The sequence below is a fragment of the Theropithecus gelada genome, chromosome 11 (genome assembly GCF_003255815.1).
Source record: "Theropithecus gelada isolate Dixy chromosome 11, Tgel_1.0, whole genome shotgun sequence".
Lineage (NCBI taxonomy): Eukaryota > Metazoa > Chordata > Mammalia > Primates > Cercopithecidae > Theropithecus > Theropithecus gelada.
The window spans coordinates 12,687,472-12,707,558 of record NC_037679.1 but is presented as its reverse complement, the minus strand read 5'-3'; the positions used below and the strand labels follow the sequence as shown (position 1 = coordinate 12,707,558).

Below are 20,087 nucleotides of genomic sequence, written 5' to 3'. Positions count from 1 at the left end.
ATCACGAGGTCAGGAGATCGAGACCATCCTGGCTAACACGGTGAAACCCCGTCTCTATTAAGAAATACAAAAAAAAACTAGCCGGGCGAGGTGGCAGGCGCCTGTAGTCCCAGCTACTCGGGAGGCTGAGGCCAGAGAATGGCGTGAACCCGGGAGGCGGAGCTTGCAGTGAGCTGAGATCCAGCCACTGCACTCCAGCCTGGGCGACAGAGCGACACTCCGTCTCAAAAAAAAAAAAAAAAAAAAAAGATAAAAACAGGCCGGGTGCAGTGGCTCACGCCTGTAATCCCAGCACTTTGGGAGGCCGAGGCGGGTGGATCACCTGAGGTCGGGAGTTCGAGACCAGCCTGACCAACATGGAGAAACCCCGTCTCTACTAAAAATACAAAATTAGCTGAGCCTGGTGGCACATGCCTATAATCCCAGCTACTAGGGAGGCTGAGGCAGGAGAATTGCTTGAATCTGGGAGGCGGAGGTTGCAGTGAGCCGAGATCGTGCCATTGCACTCCAGCCTGGGCAACAAGAGTGAAACTCCGCCTCAAAAAAAAAAAGATAAAAACTGAGACCATATAGCCTAAAATTCTATATATATAATTTATAAATAAATTTCCATTTGAATACTATACAAGTTCAAGAAAGATCAATCACTGAAGATTGGAATCATTAGAGAAACTTTCAAAAAGCTATTGGATTTCAACTGCGTCTAGAAAAATGGTAGGATTCCAATAAACGATGGAGAGAGGAATGCATGTCAAGGAACATGGGAATGTGCGTGGTGGCACAAAATTGAAAACAAGTAGGCTTTGCAGATCAGTAAGAGACTGACCCCGGTAGAAAGTGTTAGTAGAAGAATAGGAGAAAATCATAAACAAGGACAAGAGGACAGAAAGGTAATGTATTTTACATTCCTTTAAAATCTCCTTTGGGAATGATTTCAAACCCACCCCACCCCCAGAGTCAAATCCTTCCTAATGATTTAAATCTGCGTTGCTGCCATTTTGTCTTTTTCCTGTTGTTACAATTTTTGAAATTCTATTTGTTTCTTACTCTGATCTTCTTGCATCCTTGCGTTAGGGTATTCTTGGTCCTGTCTGGGCCCAGCCTCTGGTTCTGTAGGAAAAAGTTGGTGTTTAAGGTAGATACCAATTGTCCTTTTGGATATGGACAATGAGATTTGTCCCACCATTGCACACATGGGCGAAAGTTTTTTTGTTTTTTGTTTTTTTTTTGAGATGAAGTCTCGCTCTTGTCCCCCAGGCTGGAGTGCAGTGGCACGATCTCAGCTCACTGCAACATCCGCTTCCCGGGTTCAAGCAATTCTCCTGCCATTGCCTCCCAAGTAGCTGGGATTACAGGTGCGTACCACCACACCCAGCTAATTTTTTTGTTTTTTAAGTAGAGACAGGGTTTCACCATGTTGGCCAGGCTGGTCTCGAATTCGTGACCTCAGGTGATCCACCCACCTCGGCCTCTCAAAGTGCTGGGATTACAGGCGTGAGGCACTGCGCCCGGCCCACATGGGCAAAAGTTTTGTCGGTTGGGGTTTCTTTGTAACACTTTAGTGAGACATGCTAGTTGGCATTTATTCAACAAATATTAAGCACCTACTGTGTACAGATACTTTTCTAGGTGCTTGGGATTTGTCCATAAACAAGCAAATGGAGAGATTCTTGTTCTTGAGGAGCTTACATTCTAGTAGCAGCATGGCAGCTAGACCAACTATCAAATAATATCTCTGCTTTCAAAATTCCTTTTCTTTTTTTTTTTTTTTTTTTTGAGACGGAGTCTCGCTCTGTCGCCCAGGCTAGAGTGCAGTGGCCGGATCTCAGCTCACTGCAAGCTCCGCCTCCCGGGTTCACGCCATTCTCCTGCCTCAGCCTCCCGAGTAGCTGGGACTACAGGCGCCCGCCACCTCGCCCGGCTAGTTTTTTGTATTTTTTTAGTAGAGACGGGGTTTCACCGTGTTAGCCAGGATGGTCTCGATCTCCCGACCTCGTGTCTCGGCCTCCCAAAGTGCTGGGATTACAGGCTTGAGCCACCGCGCCCGGCCTTTTTTTTTTTTTTTTTTTTTTTCGGGGATAAAGGTCTTTATTGAACAACCTTATCTCACTCAGTAACAAAAGAGCAGGAGGCAACAATTCCCCCAGAAGTCTGCAGCCGTGTCCACCCTTGACAGCAGGATGCATGGCCTGCTGATACATCAGCTGCAGTTTAGAGCCCCTGGTGGTCACTTAGAGATCATAATTGGGGTTCTTATACAGTGGACTTATTTGTTAAACTGTCAGAATCTTTAAGATATTCCAACAGCCTTCCCAAAACAGAAAATTCCTCAATCCATAGACAAATGAATTTACCTTAGGTACAGTCTGGTGGGTTGTCCCCGCCCCTCTGTTCAGTTTGTCCTCCTTCATTCCCCTGACACATTTTATCTTTGAGTATTTTGGGGGAAAGTTTTCTGTTCTTGTTTTTCCTCTATAAATTATCTTGCTCACACATGCAGCATATGAGCTACTGTTGCTGTGGTTGTATTTATTTGTTGAACAATCCTGTACTTTGAAATGATTCATTTAAGAGCCATGAAACATTCAAAGTAGGATGTGTGACTCACTTAGCAAACAGCAGCATCTTTCTTTTTCTTATTTATTTATTTATTTATTTATTGCCCATCATTGGCTAAACATCTTGAAGTAGAGAGCAGGAGCCTAGGACTGACCAAGGTAGAAATGAAAGTTATGTTGGCCGGGCGCGGTGGCTCAAGCCTGTAATCCCAGCACTTTGGGAGGCCGAGACGGGCGGATCACGAGGTCAGGAGATCGAGACCATCCTGGCTAACATGGTGAAACCCCGTCTCTATTAAAAAATACAAAAAACTAGCCGGGCAAGGTGGCGGGCGCCTGTAGTCCCAGCTACTCGGGAGGCTGAGGCAGGAGAATGGCGTAAACCCAGGAGGCGGAGCTTGCAGTGAGCTGAGATCCGGCCACTGCGCTCCAGCCTGGGCGACAGAGCGAGACTCCATCTCAAAAAAAAAAAAAAAAAGAAAGTTATGTTTAGTTTGAAGTATGTGTGTATTTAATCTCTTCCTTCTTCTCCCTTTCCCTGCTTTTCCAAACTTAAATGATGTCTGACATTGGGAACAGAAGCACTGCAGTGAGGGTGAGAAGCCTTATTAGGACTTTTACAGATCTTCCAGTTTCTTCTTTCAGAATATGTGATCAATTGAAGTGACCAATTAAACAGTGTTCAAAAAAAAGATCAGTTATTTCTCCCTTCACCTGCTTGGCACCAGTATCACTATATTCTAGAACTTACTCTTCATAATTTTTCTCAAGTTTTCTATGACTTTTTTTTTTTTTTTTTTTTAAAGAGACAGAGTCTCACTTTGTTGACCAGGCTAGAGTGCAATGGTGCTGTCTTCTATGACTTTTTCATACTATTTTCTTTCATCAAAATATGCCCAAGTATATGGGCGCAGATAAACCCAGTTCTTTGGAAGGCTGAGGTGGAATGATTGCTTGAGGTCAAAGTTTGCAATCAGCCTGGGCAACATAGCAACACCCTATGTCTAAAGTAAGCAAAACAATAGCCCATGGTGGTGCCAACCTGTAGTCCCAGCTACTTGGTAGGCTGAGGTGGGAAGATTGCTTGAGCCCAAGAGTTTGAAGTTACAGTGATCTATGATCACATGACTGCACTCCAGCCTGAGCTACAGAGCTACAGAGTGAGACCCTATTTTTAAAAAAAAGAAAAAAGAAAAAAAAAGGCCGGGCGCAGTGGCTCACACCTGTAATCCCAGCACTTTGGGAGGCCAAGGCGGGCAAATGACAAGGTCAGGAGATCAAGACCATCCTGGCTAACTCGGTGAAACCCCGTCTCTACTAAAAATACAAAAAATTAGCCGGGCGTGGTGGCGGGCACCTGTAGTCCCAGCTACTTGGGAGGCTGAGGCAGGAGAATGGCATGAACCCAGGAAGCAGAGCTTGCAGTGAGCCGAGATCAGGCCACTGCACTCCAGCCTGGGCGACAGAGCCAGACTCCGTCTCAAAAAAAAAAAAAAAAAAGCCCCAGTATAGATACTGAACTAAAAGAAGCACTGCCAAACCCAGAAACTTTGGAGAAAAGGGGTAGTTAAGTTTCAGCATAAATTACTTTTCAGACTATCACAAATGTAAACTCGGTTCCTTGTATTATTTCTTGATAGTTTAGGCACTCTGGGCTCATTTCCTAATAACTAAAGAGTTCTGATTGTCTCCTTCACCCAGTCTACTCTTCTAAAACAAGGAAAGGGACATGAATTCATCATAGGTCAGGATATTAAGAGCGTTTTTAAATGTGAGGCAAATCCTCATGAAAACGGGTGCTGTGGTGGCCAAAAGCAACATTTCAGGAATGTATCTGGCTAGGATTTGAGTGCATATTTCAGAGAAATTTCATTGGTCACAATGCTTACCAAGGATTTAGCTTGAAACTGTTACATTCCTAATCCCTCTATGCTTTGCCTGGCTCAAAGTCAAAAGGCAAAAATTTAATTTTACTTTGGCCTTATGTCTCATTTGCGCTGAGCCTTCTTTTCAGGTCTATTCAGTGCTGCTTTTTCAAAATACGTCTAGAGAATAGGTTAAATGAGATTAGGAAAAGAACTGCAGTATGTCTAGGCATTTACTTGTTTAGAATTATCCTGAAAAAAAAAAAAAAAGTTACTTTTTTACTATAATACCCGTCTCTCTTGAAATTTAAAAAAGTAAAGAGGAGGCTGGGCGCGGTGGCTCATGCCTGTAATCCCAGCACTTTGGGAGACCGAGGCAGGTGGATCACGAGGTCAGGAGTTCAAGACCAGTCTGGCCAACATGGTGAAACCCCATCTCTACTAAAAATACAAAAAATTAGCTGGGCATGGTGGCAGGTGCCTGTAATTCCAGCTACTCGGGAGGCTGAGGCAGAAGAATCACTTGAACCTGGAAGGCAGAGGTTGCCGTGAGCAAGGTCACACCATTGCACTCCAGCCTGGGCAGCAAGAGCGAAACTCCATCTCAATAAATAGATATCTAAATAAAATTTTTAAAAAGTAAAGAGGAGGGAACTAGTTGAATATGTGCTGTGTGTCCAAGGTACTGTACTGTTTTATATAATTATTTCATTTAAAAGCTTAAGAAAACGGGTACATGGGAGGCTTCTGTGATGTCTGAAATGTTTCATGTGTTGAACTGGGTAGTGATTACACAGGTATATGCAAATATAAAAATTAAACATTCATTGAGATGTACACTAAAGATTTTTGCATTTTCTTTTTTTTTTTCTTTTTTTTTTTGAGACAGAGTCTCACTCTGTCGCCCAGTCTGGAGCACAGTGGCATGATCTTGGCTCACTGCAACCTCTGCCTCCCAGGTTCAAGCGATTCTCGTGCCTCAGCCTCCCGAGTAGCTGGGACTACAGGAACGTGCCTCCACACCGAGCTAATTTTTGTATTTCTCGTAGAGACAGGATTTCACTGTGTTGGCCAGGCTCGTCTCGATCTCCTGACCTCAAGTGATCTGCCCACCTCTGCCTTCCTAAGTGCTGGGATTAAGGGTGTGAGCCCCTGCACCCAGCCCATTTTCTGTATTTTATACCTCAGTGTTAAAAGGGCCAGGCATGGTGGCTCATGCCTATAATCCCAGCACTTTGGGAGGCTGAGGCAGGAGGACTGCTTTTGAGCCCAGGAATTCAAGATCAGCCTGGGCAACGTAATGGGACTCCCATCTCTAAAAAAAGATAAAAGAAAGAAAAAGAAAAAAAGTAAAAAAATCTTAAGACTTTATTCATTGAGATTTATTCCTTCTTTACAGTTTCCACCATCTGTGTTCTTCAGGCCATTCCTTTTTTTTTTTTTTTTTTAAATAGAGACAAGGTCTGACGATGTTGCCCAGGCTGGTCTTGAACTCTTGGGCTCAAGCCATCCTCCCGCCTCAGCCTCCCAGAGTGTTGGGATAACAGGTGTGAGCCACTGCACCCAGCCCATCCTAACTCTTTACTGAGCTCTATTCATTTAATAAGTTTGTGAGGAGGAAGGATTCTAGATTCTTCTATTATAGAAGGATAGGTGAGAGTAAAACTTACTAAAAATGGAAAGAGTTTTTACCAAAGATGTCCCATGGAAAGTTAACTGTTAATAGGAAACTACTTTCCCTGTCCATTCTGGAGGTAGTATCAGTTTTCAGATTGACTTCCTCATAGTCCTGACATTCTATTTTATGCTTCTTAGTATTTCTTAAATGAAAAGAATCTTCTTTCTCGCTTTTTTTCTTCATAAGGGAGTAAAAATCAAAAGTACCTAAAATTGTTTTGATTAGCTTCTTTTATATTATCTCTTTGTTACTAACAAGGCAGTGCATAAGAATTCCGTTCAGTCTGTTCTCCCAAATACAGTGCCTTCTGTCTCCATCTTCCTAATTTCCCTATCCTAAGTATTTGCAGATCTGGAGTCCATCAGCCATTTTATAAAATGAGGCTGGAAGTTTTTTGCCTGTGCTTTTTTTCTTCCAAGTTCCAGGTCTAAAAACATGTGTTGGCAGTTTGGAAAAGGAAACTAAAAAGCAGCTTTTTTCTATTTCTTTTTGTCTTCCCCTGTTACTCTGTAGCAGGTTTCTCAACAAACACAACTAATATTTTGAGTTATGCAATTCTTTGTTTTGAGAGGCTGTCCTGTGCACCATACAATATTTATGAGCATCTCAGGCCTCTACCTTCTAGAGGCCAGTAGCATCCTCCCAGTTGTGACAAACAAAAATATCTCCAAACATTGTCAGATGTCCCATGGGGGACAGAGTTGCCTCTGGTTGAGAACCACTGCCACATACTATAAACTGCATTTAAAGAAAATGGATTTAGGAGGAAGATTTAAGATTGGTACATGATTAAAATTCCCGTGGGATCTTGGAGCATATTATCTAGATTAGAGCTGTCCAAAAGAAATATAATGCAAACCACAAATGTGAGCCACATATGTAAGTTTTAATTTTCTAGTAGCTACATTAAAAAGTGTAAGTAAACAAGTGAAACTAATTGTAATAATATATTTTATTTAACTTGGTATATCCAAAATAGTATCATTTTGACACGTAATCAACATAAAAATTATTAACAAGATATTTTACTAAGCCTTTGAAATCCAGTGTGTTTTGATTTTCAGTACATTTCAATTCAGACTAGCCACACTGCAAGTACTCAATAGCTATGTGTGGCTAGTCGCTACCATATCGGATAGTGCAGATCTAGATGATCTTAGTCTCCAGATGGGGGTGCAAATTAGTCTTGGCATAAAGGAGAGAAACTGTCCTGATTTTGTATTAAGCCTTCTGCTGCCTTGGAGATGGTTATTATATTTACCCTACAGTGAGGGCGAGTGTGTTCCCTGAGTGAGTGGCTATTTGTCAAAACCTTAGACATAGGTAATGCCAAAGAACAAAGAAAGATCCTTTAAGGGTATTAACAAATGAGGGGCTGGGCACGGTGGCTCACACCTGTAAATCCCCACACTTTTAGAAGCCAAGGCTGGCAGATCACTTGGGCTCAGGAGTTCAAGACCAGCCTGGGCAACATGGTGAAACCCCGTCTCTACAAAAAATACAAACATTGCCCGAACATGGTGGTGCATGCCTGTAGTCCCAGCTACTCGGTAGGCTGGGGTGGGAGGATTGCTTAAGTCTAGAGGGCGGAGGTTGAAGTGAGCCAAGATTGTGCCCCTGCACTCCAGCCTGGGCAACAGAGCAAGACCCTGTCTCAAACAAACAAGAAAACAAACAAATGAGGGAACTAGATTTTTTAATGGGGAGTAATTTAAAAAGGAAATATTTTGGGGAGTCCCTTTACCCATTTTAATTCAAAAGAATATATTTTTACTTAGGTCAAGATTTTTATCACTTAATAACACTTTAGCTATTTTTAGTCAGGCACAATGGTGTGCGCTTATAGTTCCAGCTACTCAGGAAGCTGAGGCAGGAGACTCATTTGAGCCCAGGAGTTCAGGAACAGCCTGGGCAACAAAATGAGATCCCATCTTACTAAAAAATACTATGATAATAATTTTAGCTATTTTAATTGAGAAATTGCTTTCAGAAGGATGATTTCCTAAGCATGAAGTGTATGACTAATCTAGAGAATTTCTTTTTTTCTTATGGGGGTCCATCCCACCCTTCCCTTGCCATAAGTGGGGGCACACCAAGCACCCACAGCCCCCTGGCTTAGGCCCACTCACCCCAGCTGTGGCCAAGGACAGGAGAACTGGGACTCAGTATTCTAGAGAATTTCTAAAGTGTTAACTCTTAATAAATGAGAGAAAATATAAGGACTATGTAAACATAGCCAGATTAGCAATCACTTTGGGGTTTTTTTGTTTTTTTGAGACACAGTCTTGCTTGTGTTGCCCAGAATGGAGTGCAATGGCATGATCTTGGTTCACTGCAACCTCCACCTCCTGGGTTCAAGCCATTCTGCACCTGGCCTGGCGATCACTTTGACAGAAAGCGTCAGTAAACTTTTATTCTCCCTCTAGGCATTTAAGATAAGAATTGTGTTAGAAATAGGTTTCACCATGTTGCCCTGGCTGGTCTCGAACTCCTGCACTCAAGCGATCCACCTGCCTTGGCCTCCCAATGTGCTAGGGTTACAGGCATGCGCCACCATGCCCAGCCTAGAGTAATATTTTTAAATTCATGAAATACATAGGATTACAAAGGAAACTAATGATATTATAATATGGTTTTCAAAAATATATGAGAAAAAGGCCGGGCCACTGCGCCGGCCAACATAAGTACATTTTGAAAACTTACAGCCCTGCATAATCTACTACTTGTCATATCCCCTTAAAATTATATTTTTTGACTGGGTACAGTGACTCACACCTGTAATTCTAGCATTTTGGGAGGCCAAGGTGGGCGGATCACCTGAGGTCGGGAGTTCAAGACCAGCCTGGCCAACATGGTGAAACCCCGTCTCTACTAAAAATACAAAAATTAGCCAAGTGTGGTAGCAGGCACCTGTAATCCTAACTATACAGGAGGCTGAGACAGGAGAATAACTTAAACCTGGGAGGCGGAGGTTGCAGCGAGCCGAGATTGTGACATTGGACTCCAGCCTGGGCAACAAGAGCGAAACTCTGTCTCAAAAAAAAAAAAAAAAAAAAAAAAGGTGTGCTATGGCTCACACCTATAATCCCTGCACTTTGGAAGGCTAAGGCAGGCGGATCACCTGAGGTCGGGAGTTCGAGACCAGCCTGACCAGTATGTAGAAACCCCTTCCCTATCAAAAATACAAAATTAGCCAGGCATGGTGGCGCATGCCTGTAATCCCAGCTACTTGGGATGCTGAAGCAGGAGAATCACTTGAACTCGGGAGACGGAGGTTGCTGTGAGCTGAGATCGCGCCATTGCACCACTGCACTCCAGCCTGGGCAACTGAGCAAGACTCCACCACACACACACACACACACACATATATATATAGTGTGTGTGTGTGTATGTATGTGTGTGTGTATGTATATGTGTGTGTATATATGTATATGTGTGTGTGTATATATGTATATGTGTGTGTGTATATATGTGTATGTACATGTATATATACATACACTATTCCCTCCTTCCCCCAAACTCTCACTTTTTTTTTTTGAAATGGAGTTTCACTGTTGTTGCCCAGGCTGGAGTGCAGTGGCGCAGTCTTGGCTCACTGCAACCTCCTCCTCCCTGTTTCAAGCAATTCTCCTGCCTCAGCCCCAGTGCCCCACGTAGCTAGGAGTATAGACACGTGACACCTTGCCCGGCTAATTCTATATTTTTAGTAGAGATGGGGTTTTACCATGTTGGCCAGTCTGGTCTCGAACTCCTGACCTCAGGTGATCCACCTGCCTCAGCCTCCCAAAGTGCTGGGATTACAAGCATGAGCCACCGCACCTGGCCACTTTTTTCTTACGAAACATCTGTAACTGAAAAAGATGGTGCCTGGAGTTTACCAACAATAGAGAAAACTAAAGTTCTTGGCTAAATTTTACCACATTTTATTCAGTTTTGTCCTAGATCAATCAGAAACCCACTGAGGCTGTCTTTTTTTTTTTTTTTTTTTTTTTTTTAAAAACAGGGTCTTGCTCTGTCGCCCAGGCTGGAGCTCAGTGGTGGGAATCTTGGCTCCCTGCAAACTCCACCTCCCGGGTTCAAGCAATTCTCATGCCTCAGTCTCCCAAGTAGCTGGGATTACAGGCACCCACCACCATGCCCAGCTAATTTTTGTGTTTTTTGTAGAGATGGGGTTTCGCCATGTTGGTCATGCTGGTCTCAAACTCCTTACCTCAAGTGATCCACCCGCCTAGACCTCCCAAAGTGCTGAGATTACAGGAGTGAGCCACCACTCCTTTTTTGAGAAAGAATCTCACTGGAGTATGGTGATGTAACCACGGCTCGCTACAGCCTCGACCTCCTGGGCTCAAGTGATTTCCCCCACCTCAGCCTCTTGAGTAGCTGGAACTACAGGTGATCATCACCACACCCAGCTAATTTAAAAATTTTCTGTGGCGGGCATGGTGGCTCATGCCTGTAATCCCAGCACTTTGGAAGCCCGAGGTGAGTGTATCACCTGAGGTCAGGAGTTCAAGACCAGCCTGACCAATATGGTGAAACCCCGTCTCTACTGAAAATACAAAAATTGGCCAGGCACAGTGGCTCATGCCTGTAATCCCAGCACTTTGGGAGGCTGAGGCGGGCGGATCACGAGGTCAGGAGATTGAGACCATCTTGGCTAACACGGTGAAACCCTGTCTCTAGTGAAAATACAAAAAAATTAGCCCGGCGTGGTGGCGGGCACCTGTAGTCCCAGCTACTCAGGAGGCTGAGGCAGGAGAATGGAGTGAACCCAGGAGGGAGAGCCTGCAGTGAGCCGAGATCGCGCCACTGCACTCCAGCCTGGGCGACAGAGCAAGACTCTGTCTCAAAAAAAAAAAAAAACTACAAAAATTAACCGGGAATGGTGGCATGCGCCTATAGTCCCAGCTACTCAGGAGGCTGAGACAGGAGAATTGCTTACACCTAGGCAGCAGAGGTTGCAGTGAGTGGAGATTGCGCCACTGCACTCCAGCCTGGGCAACAGAGCAAGACTCCATCTCAAAAATAAATAAATAAATAAAAATAAAAAATGTTTGTATAGAAATAGGGTTTTGCCAGATTACCCAGTCTGGTGTTGAACTCCTGGGCTCAAGCAGTCTGTCCACCTCAGCCTCCCAAAGTGCTGCAATTAAAGGCATGAGCCATCGTGCCCAGCCTAGGATTTTGGATCTTAAATTGGCTTTAGTTGTAAATTCAGGTAAATAAAGTAGTAGAAACAGTTTGGTGTTGCTTTCCTGACAGGTAGAAGCTGGATGGGGCCAACTCCTGTGTATTTTGTTTGCAGTGAAGAAGAGCTGTGGAAAAGAAGGCTAAACGTATAGTATTTGCTGAGAAGTATACACGTGATGAAGAAAGTGAAAAGAGAGGACTAACCAGTCACCATTTTTAGAAGCAAAAAGGCAAATAGAACCATGTTTCAGAGCCTCACTGTGAAGGAGCTGTGGAAAACTGCAGCATCCAGGCTATAACTGTGTTGCAGGCATGTTTTAATGAAGGAATATGGCCAGGAGCCTCAAAGGGACTTTTGAGAATATTATTTTTTTGAATTACGGCTGTTCATCTGTTCCCTTCACTCTCCCCCTTTTAAGAAGGGGTTGGAGCATAAATTATTGTCCAGTAATCCTATTATACTTAGTCATAAACTAGATAGACTTAGCCCACTTTTCTTCATTGTCCTTTCACCCAAATCCCAAACAAATAAAATCTCTATACCATCTCCCTTTCTCTTCCCTCATCCTACCTACAGGCTCCTCCCTACCCCTAAAAAAATATTTTTTGCTGGCATTTTTATTCTACCATTATATAGTCATCAGCATTGTACTGGCCTTTTTATGGCTGATGGAGCCCAGGCGGGCTGCCCGATGAGGGGAGACAGCATTTGGCCGATGGGGCTGGTATGTGCCATTACTGGCCATTGGGCCTTAGTCCTCTACAGCTCCATCCTGGCTCATTAAAACTCTGAGCCAAATAGCCATGCAGGCGCCTGCTGCAGCACTGTAGGGGCCAAGAAGTTAAATGGTTCTCCTAATCCTGCATAATTTATCTCCCTGTTAGCCCCCTCATAAAAGAGTCCAATTCAGCCCTACCATGGAGGGCTTCATTCTCAATTTCCTGTTTTTGTGATGGCCAACTAGTGCCCAGCCCTTCCCTTTTCTCTTTATTATTATTATTATTAAAAATTGTTTCCCTTTGTTCAATACGAGTTTGCCTTAATGTTTTTTTCATTTGGAGCCTCCTATTTGGACCCCACTTCACCAACAATCTGTCCACTTCTGTTGTTTGGACCTGATATTACAGAGCAGTTGGTGGTGTGGTCTTCCCCCTCTCCTCTTCTCCCTGCCCTCCAGCATCCTTTTTTCTCCATCTTTTCTCCTATTCCAGTGTTTTCTCCCTCTTCAGTTCTTCTTTCCAGGGACCAATCTCATTGCAAGATGTTTGGTAGGACATTTTAAAAGGGCACTGAATCAGGTTTTTGTTTTTTCACATCTCCATTTCTGTTTCGTTTCAGAGATTTACAAACGAGGACCACCTGGCAGTTCATAAACACAAGCATGAGATGACATTGAAATTTGGCCCAGCCCGAACTGACTCAGTCATCATTGCAGGTATTTGCTGCCCCAAAAGCCACGTGCCTTGATATCACCAGGCAGTTAAGATTAATACCAGAGACCAGATGTACTGGGAGCTGTACTCCCTTTCTCCCATTAAGAGCCCTTATGTGATCTACATTTAATCAGGAAAAAGGAACACTAAAAGCTCCCAAGTTTCTATTGTACCCTCCACTCTGTTTTTAATAACAAGATTGTGTTCTGTGGTTTTTGAGGGTAGGTGTGTTGAGGTTTCCTCTCAGTTTTTTTCAGTCTAGTACCGTCTTACTTTCTGTTTATTAAGACTTTGAAAGATTTACAGACAAAAGATGCCTTTGACATTTTCCCTACCCACAGCAAAGGGGTGAACAAAAGAATGCAAAAAAAAGCCAACCTAGCCTGGTTGCTTCTCTTCCACTGGGTGTCAGCTTTCCTCCAGCAGGCAGATTGTCAGTTCATAAATTCAACTTCCCTTGTGAACCCAGACACCACTGAGGGCACATTTCCAAAGCTCAAACAAGACATTTAGTCAGTGGGACTTTTCTAAGCCAATTTGGGTGACCTGGAACCTCTCAGCAGTTGTTTTAGATACTGTCTTGCTTGTATATGCCATTCTCAAGGGAGCCCTCTTAGCAACTGCTCTCAAACCAGGCAGCAATTCTGCTGTACCATTTTCAGCCAGACAGACATACAAACCAAAGTGAGCTTTTTCTTTTGATCTATGAGAGGTTCTGATTTACCTCAATCTAAGCAAGCTTAACTCAATATTTAATTCCTAGGGTATTTAGTTGGTGGTTATTACATTAGTTAATAACTCAGATAAGACAGAGTTTCTCTAAGTATTACTGGCCAAAATGCTACCATAGACATGGATAAAGAGAGACAGAACTTCCTCATCATATTTCTATACATGATGAAAGGGACTTGCCACTTGCCTTTACAGGCCTCCTATTCCTCCTTAATTCAGCAGATATTTATTTCATGTCTACTATATACACCAGGCACGTTTGCTAGGAGCTTGTAGATTTGTAATCCTTAGGAAAAGGACATAAATGGGAACACTGTCATCAATGATCCTTAAGAAAACCTGGGGGAAGGTCAGGTGTGGTGGCTCATGCGTGTAATCCCAGTGCTTTGGGAGGCCAAGGCAGGAGGATTGCCTGAGACTGGGAGTTCGAGTCTCTACAAAACATGTTTAAAAATTAGCTAAATGCGGCCGGGCGCGGTGGCTCAAGCCTGTAATCCTAGCACTTTGGGAGGCCGAGACGGGCGGATCACGAGGTCAGGAGATCGAGACCATCCTAGCTAACACGGTGAAACCCCGTCTCTACTAAAAAATACAAAAAAAAACTAGCCGGGCGAGGTGGCGGGCGCCTGTAGTCCCAGCTACTCGGGAGGCTGAGACAGGAGAATGGCGTAAACCCGGGAGGCGGAGCTTGCAGTGAGCTGAGATCTGGCCACTGCACTCTAGCCTGGGCTACAGAGCGAGACTCCGTCTCAAAAAAAAAAAAAAAAAAAAAAAAAAATTAGCTAAATGTGATGATACATGGCTATAGTCCTATCTACTTGGGAGGCTGAGGTGGGAAGATTGCTTGAGCCCAGGAGTTTGAGGTTATAGTGTGCTATGACCATGCTACTGCACTCTGGCCTAGACCACAAAGCAAGACCCTGTCTCTAAAAACAAAAGGGAAACCTGGGGGAAATCTTAGGGAATAGTGGATAGGGTATACATATAGGTAAGACATAATTAATTCAGGGCATATATTCATAAAAAAAATTGTATTTACAGACAAGTATAAGTGAATACTACAAACAATATGAATACTAAATGAGCTAATGTTAAGTAGAATTAATCAGAATAAGTTTATTTGAGAGGTAAATTTGGGGCAAGGTTATAAAGTTGGAGAGGTTATTCCAAATGGGTGGAAGGGTCTACACCAAGTCTCCAGGGGTGGTAAGAGAAGTCGCTCCAGGATGGTCTCAAGGAGAAAACGTGTTCTCCTGTTACTATTTGCTTTCAGTTCTGGAATGCTCATCTTGTTGCACATGACTTCAGCTATCATATATCTATGCTGGTAATTCTCACATCTCCACTTAAGACCTGGTGTGTCATATGTATCCCAGCCCCTTATGTGAACATTTTTACTTGGCTGTCTTTCAAGTCTTTATGTCAGTGACTGAACTTAACCTCCTTGTCTCCTAAACCAGCTCCTTCTCCTTTGTTATTCATTAGTATCTCAAAATCTTGAGTTGTTTTATTCTTCAAATTCTTTCTATTCTATTCCTTCCTATTCTCCCTACCATCACTTTCTTTATGCTTGGATTCCTCTAAAGTCTCCTAGCTGGCCTCCTTGATTAGTCTCTCATTCTAATCCATGTTGCATACATACTATTGAAAAGCCAGTCAAATTCTACTCTTCTAGTCAAGTCAAAAATCTATCATTATTTTCCTATTTTCTCTTTATTTTTATTTATTTATTTATTTATTTTTTGAGATGGGGGTCTCACTCTGTCGCCCAGACTGGGGTACAGTGGTGTGATCCTGGCTCACTGCAACCTCCCCTTCCCAGGCTCAAGCAATTCTCCTGCCTCTGTCTCCTGAGTAGCTGGGATTATAAACGCATGCCACTACCGCTCGGCTGATTTTTGTATTTTTAGTAGAGACGGGGTTTCACCATGTTGGCCAGGCTGGTCTTGAACTCCTGACCTCGAATGATCCACCTGCCTTGGCCTCCCAAAGTGCTGGGATAACAGGCGTGAGCCACCGCCCTGGGCCCTTTTCTCTTTAAAGCTACGTAAGCCTGGACGTGGTGGCTCACACCTGTAATTTCAGCACTTTAGAAGGCTGACGCAAGTGGATCACCTGAGGTCAGGAGTTCGAGACCAGTCTGACTAACATGGTGAAACCCCATCTCTACTAAAAATATAAAATTAGGTGGGCATGGTGGATCACGCCCATAATTCCAGCACTTTGGGAAGCTGAGGCAGGCAGATCACAAGATCAGGAGTTCGAGACAAGCCTGGCCAACATAGTGAAACCCCATCTCTACTAAAAATACAAAAATTAGCCAGACGTGGTGGCAGGCACCTGTAGTCCTAGCTACTCGGCAGGCTGAGGCAGGAGTATCACTTGAACCCAGGAGGCAAAGGTTGCAGTAAGCTGAGATCACACCACTGCACTCCAGCCTGGACAACAGAGCAAGACTCCATCTCAAAAAAACAAAAACAAAAAAATACAAAATTAGCCAGGCATGGTGGTGCACGCCTGTTGTAATCCCAGATACTTGGGAGGCCAAAGAAGGAGAATCGCTTGAATTCAGGAGGCAGAGGTTGCAGTGAGCTGATATTGTGCCATTGTACTCCAGCCTGGGCAAGAAGAGCAAAATTCTGTCTCAAAAAAAAAGAAAAGAAAAGAAAGAAAGAAAGGGCCATTTATACCTGGATTTTCAGGCTCTTCATAACCTAGCACCATGGCATTCACCCAAGTTTTAATTTGTTTTTTTGTTTTGGGGGGTATTTTTTTTTCTTTTTTTTTGAGACGGAGTCTCGCTCTGTCGCTCAGGCTTGAGTGTAGTGGTGTGATCTCGGCTCACTGCAAGCTCCGCTTCCCAGGTTCATGCCATTCTTCTGCCTCAACCTCCTGAGTAGCTGGGACTACAGGTGCCCGCCACCCCTCCCAGCTAATTTTTCTGTATTTTTAGTAGAGACGGGGTTTCACTGTGTTAGCCAGGATGGTCTTGATCTTCTGACCTCATGATCTGCCCACCTCAGCCTCCCAGGGTGCTGGGATTACAGGCATGAGCCACCGTGCCCGGCCATTTTGGTGGGTATTTTTTGGAGACAGAGACTGTTGCTCAGGCTGGAGTGCAGTGGCACAATCATAGCTCACTGCAGCCTCAAACTCTTGGACTCAAGCCATCTTCCCACCTCACCCTCCCCAGTAGCTGGGACTACAGATGTGCACCACCACACCCAGCTAATTATTTTATTTTTTGTAAAGATAGGTTCTAGCTTTGTTCCCCAAGTTGGTCTTGAACTCCTCGCCTCAGGCAGCCCTCTTGCCTCAGCCTTCCAAAGTGCAGGGAGGCGTGAGCCACCATGCCCAGCCAAGTACTTATTTTTGTACACTATGGTGCTTTCCACATATATTAGTTTTATTTCCTCAACTAGAAAGCATTCTCAACTGAGCACTGTGGCTGACACCTATAATCCCAGTACTTTGAGAGGCCCAGGTGGGAGGATCACTTGAGCCCAGGAGTTAGAGGCCATCCTGGGCAACATAGCAAGATCCCATCTCTATAAAAAAATTTAAAATTAGCCAGGTGTGGTGGCATGTGCATGTAGTCCCAGCTACTTGGGAGTCTGAGGCAGGAGAATCACTTGAACCCAGGAGTTCAAGGTTACAGTGAGCTATGATCATGCCACTGCATTCCAACCTGGGTGACAAATGGAGACCTTGTTTCTAAAAAAGAATAAAGAAAGAAGAAAAAAGAAAACGTTCTCTGGGGCCTAGTGACACAGTGGCTCACACCTGTAATCCCAGTGCTTTGGGAGGCACAGGTAAGAGGATTGCTTGAGGCCAGGAGTTCAAGGCCAGCCCTGGGCAACATGAGATCCATCTTAACGAAAACTTTTAAAAATTAGCCTCAGGCTAGGCACAGTGGCTCACGCCTGCAATCCCAGCATTTGGGGAGGCAGAGGCAGGAGGATTGCTTGAGGCCAGGAGTCAGAGAGCATCCTGGGCAACACAATGAGGCCCCCTCTCTACCAAAAAAACATAGCTAGGCATGGTGGCACTTGCCTGTACTCCCAGCTACTCAGGAGGCTGAGGTAGGAGATCACTTGCATTCAGGAGTTCAAGGCTGCAGTGAGCTATGATTGTGCCACTGCCTTCAGCCTGGGTGACGACAGAGTGAGACCCTGTATTTAAAAATACATACATACATACATACATACATAGCTATGATCATACCACTGCACTCCAGCCTGGGTAACAGAGTGAGACTCTGTATCTAAAAATAAATACATCATATATACATACATAAAATTAGCCGAGCATGGTGGTGCACACCTGTAGTCCTAGCTACTTGGGAGGCTGAGACAGAAAGATTGCTTGAGCCCAGGAGTTCAAGGTTTCAGTGAGTTATGATCATGCCATTGCACTCCTGGATGACAGAGCAAGACTGTCTCTTAAAGAAAAAAAGAAAATGGGCAAGTGTGGTGGCTCACACCTGTAATCCCAGCACTTTGGGAGGCTGAGGTGGGCGGATCACTTGAGGTCAGGAGTTCAAGACCATCCTGGTCAACATGATAAAACCCCATCTCTACTAAAAATACAAAAATTAGCCGGGCCTGGTGGTGTACACCTGTAATCCCAGATACTTGGGAGGCTGAGGCAGGAGAATCACTTGATCCCGGGAGGCGGAGGTTGCAGTGAGCCAAAATTGTACCACTGCATCTAGACTAGGTGACAGTCTGAGACTCTGTCTCCATAAAAAAAAAAGAAGGCTGGGTGCGGTGGCTCACGCCTGTAATCCCAGCACTGTGGGAGGCCGAGGCAGGTGGATCATGAGGTCAGGAGATTGAGACCATCATGGCTAACACAGTGAAATCCTGTCTCTACTAAAAATACAAAAAATTAGCCAGGCATGGGGCAGGTACCTGTAGTCCCAGCTACTCAGGAGGCTGAGGCAGGAGAATGGCGTGAACCTGGGAGGCGGAGCTTGCAGTGAACAGAGATCACGCCACTGCACGCCAGCCTGGGCGACAAAGCAAGACTCTGTCTCAAAAAAAAAAAAAAAAAAATCCAGCCTGGGCAACATAGTGAAACCCCATCTCTACAAAAAATACAAAAATTAGTTAGGCATGATGGCGCATACCTGTAGTCCCAGCTACTCAGGAGGCTGTGGTGGGAGGATCACTTGAGCCTGGGAGGCGGAGGCTGCAGTGAGCCGAGATTGTGCCACTGCTCTCCAACCTGGGTGGCAAAGTGAGATCTTGTCTCAAAAAAAGAAAAAGAGGCCTGGTGCGGTGGCTCATGCCTGTAATCCCAGCACTTTGGGAGGCCGAGGCAGGTGGATCACTTGAGGTCAGGAGTTTGAGACCAGCCTGGCCAATGTGGTGAAACCCTGTCTCTACTAAAAATACAAAAAATTGGCTGGGCATGGTGGCATGCACCTGTAATCTCAGCTACTTGGGAGGCTGAGGCAGGAGAATCACATGAACCTGGGAGGTGGAGGTTGCAGTGAGCCAAGATCACACCACTGCACTCCAGCCTGGGAAAGAAAAGAAAACATCATCTTAATTTTCTACAGCCAAAAGCCATGTTTTCTTTTTTCTCTCTCTTTTTTTTTTTTTTTTTTTTTTTAGGCAGATTCTGGTTCTGTCACTATGGTGGACTGCAGTGGCACAATCTTGGCTTACTGCAACCTCTGCCTCCCAGGCTTAAGCCAGTCTCTGAAAAAACTAGGATCACAGGCATGCACCACCACACTGGTTAATTTTTGTTGTGTTTTTTTTTTTTCTTTTTTCTTTTTTTTTGTTTTGAGACGGAGTTTCACTCTTGTTGCCCAAGCTGGAGTTCAGTGGTACAATCTCGGCTCACCGCAACATCTGCCTCCCAGGTTTAAGCAATTCTCCTGCCTCACCCTCCCAAGTAGCCGGGATTATAGGCATGCACCACCATGCCTGGCTAATTTTGTGTTTTTAGTAGAGACAGGGTTTCTCCATGTCGGTCAGGTTGGTCTCAAACTCCCAACCTCAGGTGATCCACTCGCCTTGGCCTCCTATAGCGTTGGGATTACAGGTGTGAGCCACCGCACCAAGCCAATTTTTGTATTTTTTGTAGAGATGGAGTTTCACCATGTTGCCCAGGCTGGTCTTGAACTCCTGAGCTCAAGAGGGGATCTACCTGCCTTGGCCTTCCAAAGTGCCGGGATTGCAGGCCTTAGCCACTGCCCCCAGCCTAAGAGCCATGTCTTAAATCTGGGCAATACTCCTATATTCCTATCCCTTCCCTCCCCCAAACATATACACAAGTATATGCATGTAGCACCAAAACATATAGAAAGTATTCAGTAAAAACTTACTGATTTTTTTGGCTAGGCGCAGTGGCTCACGCCTGTAATCCCAGCACTTTGGGAGGCTGAGGCAAGTGGATCACCTGAGGTCGAGAGTTCGAGACCAGCCTGACCAACATGGAGAAACCCCGTCTCTACTAAAAATACAAAATTAGCTGGGCATAGTGGTGCGTGCCTGTAATCCCAGCTACTCGGGAAGCTGGGTCAGGAGGATCCCTTGAACCCGGGAGGCAGAGGTTGCGGTGAGGCGGAGGTTGCAGTGCGCTGAGATAGCGCCATTGCACTCCAGCCTGGGCAGC

At 44.7% G+C, this 20,087-nt stretch overlaps 1 protein-coding gene across 4 annotated transcripts in view; it reads left to right on the top strand.

The window, feature by feature from the left end:
• The window catches only part of ATF7 (activating transcription factor 7), a 120,151-nt gene that overhangs the window by 65,492 nt on the left and 34,572 nt on the right, over positions 1-20,087 (top strand). For all 4 annotated transcript variants that reach the window (XM_025402968.1, XM_025402967.1, XM_025402969.1 and 1 more), the window contains one exon: positions 12,631-12,727. In XM_025402968.1, coding sequence (XP_025258753.1) covers positions 12,631-12,727 — 97 coding nt within the window. The remainder of the gene's footprint in view (positions 1-12,630; positions 12,728-20,087) is intronic.